The 9,511-nt window shown below is 39.7% G+C and overlaps 1 protein-coding gene across 1 annotated transcript; it reads right to left on the bottom strand.

Annotated features, from left to right (window-relative positions):
- Positions 1 to 1,727: 1,727 nt before the first annotated feature.
- On the bottom strand, positions 1,728 to 9,132 carry PABPC4L (poly(A) binding protein cytoplasmic 4 like; the record flags this gene model as incomplete). The annotated part of the gene is made up of 2 exons (XM_079713879.1): positions 9,115 to 9,132; positions 1,728 to 2,843 (listed from the first exon to the last, which is right to left on the bottom strand). The coding sequence occupies exon 2, from the start codon at positions 2,838 to 2,840 to the stop codon at positions 1,728 to 1,730; it is 1,113 nt and encodes a 370-aa protein (XP_079570005.1). The 5' UTR covers positions 2,841 to 2,843; positions 9,115 to 9,132.
- Positions 9,133 to 9,511: the final 379 nt, after the last annotated feature.

Raw genomic sequence — 9,511 nt, 5'->3', positions numbered from 1 at the left:
GGTTTAGAGCATGATTCCATTTTTGTTAAATCATGGGTGTAAGTATAGAGAAAAATTTGGGAGGAGATGCAAGATATTGTAACAGAAGATCTGTCTGCATAATAGGATTATGTGTTGCCGTAATTTTTTCATTGTCCATAATTTTTTATTGTCTAAAGAGATTTTAAATTTAGAAAATGTGCAATGAATATACATATAGTTCATACAAAAATAAACAGAAACAGATTTTCTCATTCTTTCATAGCTAAAGTATTGCCACGGAAATATTTTAATATTTCTTTTGTACTGGTAATATATGAAACAGAAGACTTGAATATATGGTTACAGGAAACAATGAAGCAGAGTAAAAAAAATAATAAAACAAGAACAAAACTATTTTCTAGACACCTTTGGTATGAGAGAATCAAAATTTTAAAAGTAATTACTTAAATGTAAATAAATAACTCTTGCATCTATTTCCAAAGTGGATTTCAAACAGCACACAGTAAAAGTCAGTATAATAAAACCCTTTTTAAAAAGTATAGAGGAGCTGAGTGATATAGAGGAAAAGCAGGAGAGAAGAAAAGATCTGGGAATGAGACTGAAATAAAAATCATGCTGGAAAGCAGGCTAAGTGATGTAACTTCAGTTTATCAGAAAATCAATTAGTGAACTTCTGATCAATCAAGGCTAAAAGTGAGCCTTCATGGGTTACATAGCTCTTAAGGTCTAATAAAAGGAGACGTGGAGTTCATAAACATAAACGCACTGTTCTGAACCCTGAGACAATATCACTACACGTTACAACATATAACAGAGATTAGAAAACACAATTGTTAAACAGAATGTCTATGTTTTCTATATATGACTTTTATAATGTTGGTACCTGGTTCAAAACTTAAGGCATAATTTTATGCTGTATATGTATGAAGAGAATTAAGACTAGGCCAACTTTCTGACCTGAAATGATAGAGGCTTATAACTTAAGGAATGTGGAAGTTAAGGTTTTACTATTCAAGTCACAATTTTGATAACCAGCAAGCACCTGGATTATGTCAACCAATGGAAAGAACAGTAAAATTTCCTATAAAGCACGTTTGTAGGCAGCATTAAAAAACTCCATCATTCATTTCAGCCATCAGAAAAACACCATTTCAGGATATAAATTGAAAGGAAATTCAACTATTTCCTAGTATTTTAAACATTAATTCAAAATGAAATTAGATATTGAGTTTGTAGTAGCAATTCTTAAACTTTGGTTTCTTTAAAAAAAATAGATGAGCAATTAGAAAATTCCTGTTTGTAAAAATAAATTACTTTGCAATCCTCGGGTATAAGAACTACTTTGGGCATATTTTCATGGAAGAAATTAAAGCTAGCAATATTATTAAAATAAGAAAAAGTATGCAATAAATGCAAATAATTACCACATTTCAGTTGGTTCAAAATGCAGTAAAAATATATCTAGTTATACTTATTGCTATGAGCACTACATCAAAATCAGAAAAATATACCATATTATAATTAGATGATGTGCCTCTATAAAAAGAACCGAGGTTCTAAGATTCACTTATTTTTCCTCCAAAGAAAAATAAATAGCTTTGTATACAAAACCTTCGATCATAATGTTTACTAAACTAAGTAGCCATCAGCTGGGATTTGAAATTTACTGAGGACGATTCAGGCAGAGATCACTCACATCCCCCAAGCTGCTACAAACACTGGCTGGTGCATTAAGTTTTCCTCTCTTAGGGCCTCTGGGCCAGGGCGATGTTGAGCGGCTTGGAGCCCAAGATGTGGCCATTCATCTCAGTCATTGCTTTAGTGGCCTCCTCAGGAGAGGAGAAGCAGATCAAGCCAAACCCTTTGCTTCGCCCTTCTTCCTGCATTACCTTAACTCTGCTAATTGATCCAAATGAAGAAAATTCCCTCCGTAGCTTTTCATCATCAATGGTCTCATCCAGGTTTTTAATATAGAGCTTGGCTCCCCGGCACCGCCGAAATCTTTCCTGTTTCAGCTGCTCAAACATTTGCTTTAATTCAGCCTGTCGCTCTGCTTTCTTTTGTGCCCGGCCTACAAAAAGCAGTTGTCCATTTATGTCCTTTCCATTCATTTCTTCAACAGCCTTTTTGGCAGCCTCGTGGCTATCAAAACTCACAAAGCCAAAGCCTTTGGATTTCCCACTGGAATCTGTCATCACCTTAACACTCAGGGTTTTTCCATATTTGCTGAAAGCTTCCCTCAGTCTCTCATCATCCATGTCATCTCCGAAGTTTTTGATGTAAACATTGGTGAACTCACTGGCTTTGTTTTGGAGCTCGGCTTCCCGATCTTTGCGGCTTTTGAATCTGCCAACAAACAGCCTGCAGTCCTTAAGCAGTGCCCCATTCATCTCCTGGATGGCCCTGTCGGCGGCAATCTGGTTCTGAAAGTGCACAAACGCATAGCCCCTGGAGCCGTGATCATCACTCATCACCTTGGAGGACAGGATCTTCCCAAAAGACGAAAAGTGTTCATAAAGGGTTTTGTTATCAATGGATTTGTCCAGATTCTTGATGAACACGTTCCCAATTCCAGATTTCCTCAAGTAGGCGTCACGCTGAGACCACATGAGACGGATGGATTTGCCCTTTATCGGGTCAAAGTTCATGGTGTCCAGGGCCTTCTGGGCATCCGCCAGCTGCAGAAAGTTCACGTAGGCATAGCCCAGAGAGCGGCGGGTGACCAGGTCCCTGCAGATGCGGATGGACAGCACGGGCCCCACAGCGCTGAACTTCTTGAACAGCAGGTCCTCGGTGACGTCCGCGTGGAGGTCACCCACGTACAGGGAGGCCTGGCGGTACTTGGCTGCTACATGCATCTCCTGGCTCCTCACCGCCACAAGCCGGTCCCTAAGGAGCTCCTGGAGTGACTTCTGCAGGAGGGTGGCCCGGGCTCATGCGTGGTGGCCTCAGAGTCAGCGCTCTGAGGCCAGGCGATGCGGTTCATTCACGTACAGCTCCCCAGGCTCGGGCAGCACCCTCAGTCAAAAGACCCTACCAGTCCGGCCAACCCTGGAAGGGGGCGACAGAACCTTGAAATCTCAAAGAAAGATTCCTAGGTCAAGCCGGTCCTTCCCGGCCACTTGGTGAGGAATCTTCAAGTGGCGGGCTGGCCCTCCATCTCAGAGCTCTCCACAGCCATTCTCCGGTCGCTGGTTTCTTAATAAAAATAGGCCTCGCTCAGGCCGGTTTAAAGTTACAGCCGCCGGGGGAAAGAATTCCACAAGTGGCGTCTGAGGCGGCGGCCCGGGACGCGGCGCGCGGGGCCCCGGAGCCCCGAACCGCCCGGGACCGGGTCGTGCAGGCGCCGCCGGCCGGGCGCGGCCGGGGGCTCCGCGGGCTGAGCCCTGACCAACCCCGGCGGCTCTCCTCCCTGCAGACCCCGCGCTGCGCCCCGGGCAGGTCGGGGGTTGGGGGTCGGGGGTGGGGAAGAGGACGGACCGACGGACGGATGGCCGCGGCCCAGTGGGCGGCGGCCGAGCAGGGGCTGGGGGCTCACCCGGGCTGCGGCCGGCGGGGGGGCGGGCGGGAAGCCCGGAACTCGCACACTCAACTTCCCGCGCACTCGCTGCCCAGGGGGATGTTTTCTTTTTAATGTTTTTGGAGAATGTTTTTCTTCCCCCCGCCCCTCTCGCTCTCTTCCCACCCCCCTCGGACAGCTCAGCCGAGGAGCGGGAGGCGGTGACCGGGGTGGAGAAAGGCAGCCTAGGGGAGTGGCCCTAATAAACCCACCCGCCCGCAGGCCCTGGCGTAAGTCTGACTGCAGGAGCTTTGCCAAGTGTGGATCAGGGCTTGTCACTTTCTAGCTTCAAGCCCTCCAGTGGCTTTCTTCGACTCTTGGGTAGGCTCCAACCTCCGCACCTTGTTCTTCAAAGTTCTGCAGGATTCCTGCCATGTTCCAGCCTCAACTGCCCCTTGGATCCCCTTCCTAAACTCCATGACACGCTCGCTTTTTGTTCAGGGCCAACTTGACAAAACTGTGTTCCTCAGCAATCACTTTTGATGCTCTTTCCAAATACAGGTTTTCCCTATACAACTTATTAAAAAGTTTAGGTTTCGCTCTTAGAGGCCTGGTATTTTTGTAGCATTTGTCTAATTAAAATATATTGTATTACATTCCATGACAGTAGGGACCATGCCCATTTTACTTCCCCGCTGACTTAACTCAGGGACTTGCAGAAACGAGATGCTCAGTATTTATTGAAAGAATCCACTGCGTGGAAGAGATGAGATATTTAACCTGAGGTTGGTTTTCATGCCCAGAGAAATGAAAATACTGTCCCTTACCTCAGAGCGTATTGTAAAGATTAAATGAATTAGTAGATTTGGAAATGTCTAACCTAATATCTGGCACAGAATAGGTTTTGATTAACATCGGTTTCATTTCCTCTAGCATTAAACAAATTCCATAACATCATTCCTATAAAACCTTAAATTTGAATCATCATGCATCTTACGGAATGTAACCTGCAAAATTGAATTGCATGGATCAGTTTATATAAGGCTAATTTAGTGTTTTTCAAACTTTAATGGACATAGAAATCCAAAAGGGATCTTGCTTGCAAGCAGATTCTGATCCAGTCATTTGGAATCAGAATGAACTGGAAACTCTACACTTCCCAAAAAGCTCCTGAGTGATGCAGATTCTGTTGGTCTCTGAACTACACTCTGAGTGACAAGACTTTACGGCTGAACGAGTGAGTGAGTCCCCAGAGTGGCATCTTTTCTAATGTAAGGACTAGAAAAAATATATTTCTCTTTCAGAAGACAATGATATTCTAACAAAATTCATTCTCAGTGATACATTAAAAACACACACATACACACAACTAAGCTAGAGGGTGATTTTCACTATAATAATCCAAATTGCCTTTAACCTATCTGATGTTGAATAATGGTTTTATGATTACTCCTAACTTCATCCTGATTAATGATTTTTTTGTGTGAAATTTATTCTATGTGTTGCTCCTGTAGGAGCAATTGTTCACATAAATAATCTCTTCTTCGACCACATCCTCTAGGCTGCAATTAAAAAAGAAAAAAAGGCTGCTGACGTAGTTGGTGAATACTGTCAGTGGATTTCAGCACATACTTTAAAGATTCAGACACTATATGGCATTGTTTAATGTAAATAAAAGTGATCATCATATTCAGTATTACCAGATTTTTATAAAAGAAAGTTCCAAAGTATGCATTTCCTAAGAATTTTGTTGAGACCTTTTATTTCTAGGAAAAATGCTGAAGATCACATTAGGTCTTTGTACAACAATAACACAGCTATAGCAAGATACCAAAATATTTCAAAAACTCATGGACTTTCCATTTTACTTTAGTGTGATCGTCACTAAACATTTTGTGAGAAGAAGAGTTTCCAGATTCAGAATTTAGTCCTATATTCTTGTCTCTAATCAACTTGCAGGCAACAGGTACAAACCTCTATTTGTTAAATGACCACGTCGTGCTTCTTCCTATTTGTACTACTCATTATACTGCTTTCATTTTTATGTTTTAATAAAGTAAGCATTTTTAAGCATCTATGATTCTTTCCTCTCTTTAATTCTCTAAATCTCATTGTTTTGTCAGTTGTGTTGATTCAATAATTTCTTAATTCGGGATGTCTTTTACATTTGCCCTTTCTTTCTGTTCCCATTGCCACTGCTTTTGCCTCATTTCCTTGTGTATTACTGCATGAGTTTTACTCATTTATCTTCTTTTGTCTATATGCCAGTCTGTTTCTATGGCAGTCCACTGTGCATTTTGCTGCTAGAATAATCTTACTAACAATTCTTTCATAAAATTTCAGTTAAAAAAATTACAAATGACTACCATAACTTTGCAATATCAATTCTATCCTAGCTACATATATCTTCTGTCAAGCTAATTCATTATTTGTTTTATATGTACATGCAGTTAATTCTTTTAAAAATATCCTTTCCCTACTATTATCCAAATTCTATCATCCTTGAGCCCTGTTTTCACCAGTATTTTTTTCTCTCAATAGTCCAGCTGACACCGATTACTTTTCCTTTTCAGAAACAATTTATTTAATGTGTATTTGTGTATTTGTGTATTTGTACTTAATTTTGGCATGAGTTCATTGGCTTTGATGGACCTCGACTTAAAATTGATACCGCCTACATTAACTGTCTTCTGCTTTCCTTAGCCAATTGTTGCAGCTTTGCATATTGCTGACTTGAGTGTCTTCTTAATACCTCAAATATTCTGAAAATATTCAATTAAGTGCCAATATTTTGCCTCATTTTGAAATAAGTTGTAAGTTTGCCCATCTTATGTTATTTAGCTCAAACAGCATTCAAAGTACAAGTTTGTTGTGTGGGTGTCTCACAGAATTAAGAGGAAATAAGATGCCGTTTTGCTTAAATGGCAGGAAAAATGTTTGTCAGTGTTTCTATTCACTGATATTGATGTTAATGGAGGTCAGTGCTTACCTTAGTATATATTTATGAAGAAATGAGTAAATAGCTATTTTGAGTATGAGGATGCATTTTAAAATAGAAATCTCTTGTACTAATTAGACCAAAGCAGTTTCTGATGTCTACTTAAATCATTGCTCTGATGTAGTCAACTATTAATAAAATTTTCCTTATTTTTGTTCAAAATGGGCTTTATTATCTTAATAGAAAGTAATAACATGAATGAAACTTGCTTTTATTATATTTCAAAAATGCTATGTTCAATTATTTACTCTAAAGTGTAATATTGCATCTTTTAGATTGTTTCAATTTTATTTGACAATTATGGTCTCTTTTCAGTTGTAATTTTCTCCTGATTTTTTTTAACCAAAATATAGTGTTAATTTCATTAGAATGAGGTATATGATTTACATATCAGAGTTACACTTCTCCATTCAGAGCATATAGAAATGTCACAAAAAGTAATGTTTGATTACTAGTAGATCTTGATCAAAAGTTCAAATCAATCCAAAATATCATTCACCAGTAAAAATATAGGCATCATAGAAATAAAACTGAATAAGACACAGCATCTTTCCTCTAAAGTCTCAAGGCTCTCGTTAGAAAAAAACTGAAACAACAATGCTAAAACAATGTAAAATCAATAATCTAAGAATAAATAAGATAGAAATTTAGCAAAGAAGATATATGAATAGTTCTACCTGTGAGGACCAAAAAAGCTTTCGCAGAGAAGATGGTACTAAAGAAGGCCAAGCCCTCTTTTTGTGAACTCTAGGGAAGTTTAAGGTTAAGTAATATTGGTATCAACCAGTATCCATTTAATATTGCTGGAATATAAAGTGTGAAGAAGAAAGTGGCAGGAACTGAGACGAGAACAAGACAAGGGCAATAGGCCAGAGTGCCTTACATGCTAGGCTATGTTATGGACTTTGTTTTAAAGGAAAGCTATTGGAATAATACATTTATATTTTATTACATTTATATTACATTTCAGAACTGTAAAGTGAAGATAATGTGAAAGACATGGAATCTTGGAAACATGAAGCAGGGATAATGTAAAGATGTATAATCATGAACCATCCTGAGTATGAAAAAGCATTTTAAAATAAAAATCTCTTGGGAATTCCCTGGTGGTCCAGTGGCTAGGATTTAGAGCTTTCACTGATGTAGCCCAGGTTCAATCCCTGGTGAGGGAACTAAGATCCCACAAGCTGTGCAGCCTAAAATAAAATAAGTCTCTCATACCAATGAGACCAAAGTGTTTCCTAAGTCTGCTGGAATGGTTGTTCTGTTGTAGTCAGCTATTAGTAAAATAGTTCTAGTCATTGAAGTTATGGTGGTTAAGACATGATTCATGGTGAAAAACATTTGTTTAGGGTTCCAATCTGATTGCCCTTAGATGGTTGCCCAGAGGTCCTTCATTTTGTCATTTTGCCCTCCCTATATCCCTTGTACCCTCTCTCCTTGCTCCAGAGTTCGGACTTCATCTTACTGTTTCACCCATGTTGCCAAAACCAGGAAAGCTGCTAACCCTGTATTCTTAGTTTCTTCAGTTAGTTTTTACCAATCAATCAGACTCCTCCATCACCAGGGATTATCACCTCTGATAACACAAATCCGTTGTATTATTATGCCGAAATCTCCTCAACCCTACCAGGGGTAGTTAAGGAAGAAGAGAGGGAGTGAAGGAGTTTGAGAATCCGCTGCTTGGCCAGCTATCTTTTTCTTGATGGAACCCATGTGCCATTGTAAAAGAGAATGTTATTGGCTCTAACCTTGATGAAGAGGGAGGAATTGAGGGTTACCATCTTTCTCTTGTAACCAGGGAAGATCTAGCATCTTCCATGGAGATGTTCATCTCATTACTGGTCATTCACACAGGGATGACTTTCTGACACCCAAGTGGGGAGCTGTTGTCTACTTTGGACAGAAATATTTTCCTGCTCATCATTTTAGTCTCTACTTGTCTACACTGTAGCCATTAGCATTAGTCAGACAAATTCCTATCTATAGAAAACAGTGTCCCAGGTTCCACAGTCTTAACCTCAAAAGTTTCTGCATTATAATCCATGTGAGTCAATGCAGAAGAGAAAGTCGTTCAAGACTGGGTCACTGGGAATTGATACTTTAGGTGTTAATGATTTCTCCTTCTCATGCTCCTTTACCCTCTCATGCATTTCTCTGAAGGGGAGCTTTATTAAATAATGTGAACAGGCTGAAACCAGTTTAGGGTGGCTTATTACCTCCCCCGTTCTCTTGCCAGGCCCGTGTCTGTAATTAGGTAGAAAAGTTTCATGAAGCAATTACTTTTCTGCTTGGTTCCAGGTTCTGGCTACAAATGGCAAATTCTAGATACCTGAAACGGTCTTCTAGATATAAAGTCTTTTTCCTATAGTTTGCTAACTTCTGTCTTTAAAGTAAAATCTTTTCTTCAGGTAGCAATTCCTAAGATCTTACCTCAGTGTGTAGCTGCATTTTCTGGTGCTTGCCATCATGCCAAATTGCAGGAAGCACTAGTCAGTTAGGGGCTTAGGAACTGTTCTGTTTACTTGCTATGTGAAAACCTCCTTATCAATCTGCATTGCCATGTATATAAATATGGATTCACTTGTTCTCTTTTATTATCTGTCACTCCCCACAACACACACACACAAGCCACACCACCACCACCACCACCACCACCATTATCTTTAAAGTAAAAATTCCATGAAGGCAAAAATTGTGTCTAAATGAGTCACCACCATATTCTCAATGCCTTTAATAAGAGCTCAAATGCAATGGGTTCTCAACACTTAAGTTTTGAATGTTGGCAGACAATTCTTTATAGGTCACTCACATTTCTACATGTCTTATAAGTAGAAGCACTGAGTGTCTTTGTTCTGGACTATGGTTTAAATGATGTTTATATAGCAAACATCCTTGGAAGATATTGTGTTTCTCTCTGAAGCAAAGTGCAGGTTTATTCACAGCCTTACAAGGTAGAGGTACTTTCTATGGAGCAAAAAGCAGGCATGCTTTCTGCCCATTATTAAAGATTCAGATTTTCTAAGTCCTGG

The sequence above is a fragment of the Hyperoodon ampullatus genome (assembly GCF_949752795.1).
Source record: "Hyperoodon ampullatus genome assembly, chromosome: 1".
In the NCBI taxonomy this organism is placed as follows: Eukaryota; Metazoa; Chordata; class Mammalia; order Artiodactyla; family Ziphiidae; genus Hyperoodon; species Hyperoodon ampullatus.
The sequence above is the reverse complement of the archived record's forward strand: the minus strand, read 5'-3'. Positions and strand labels throughout refer to the sequence as shown.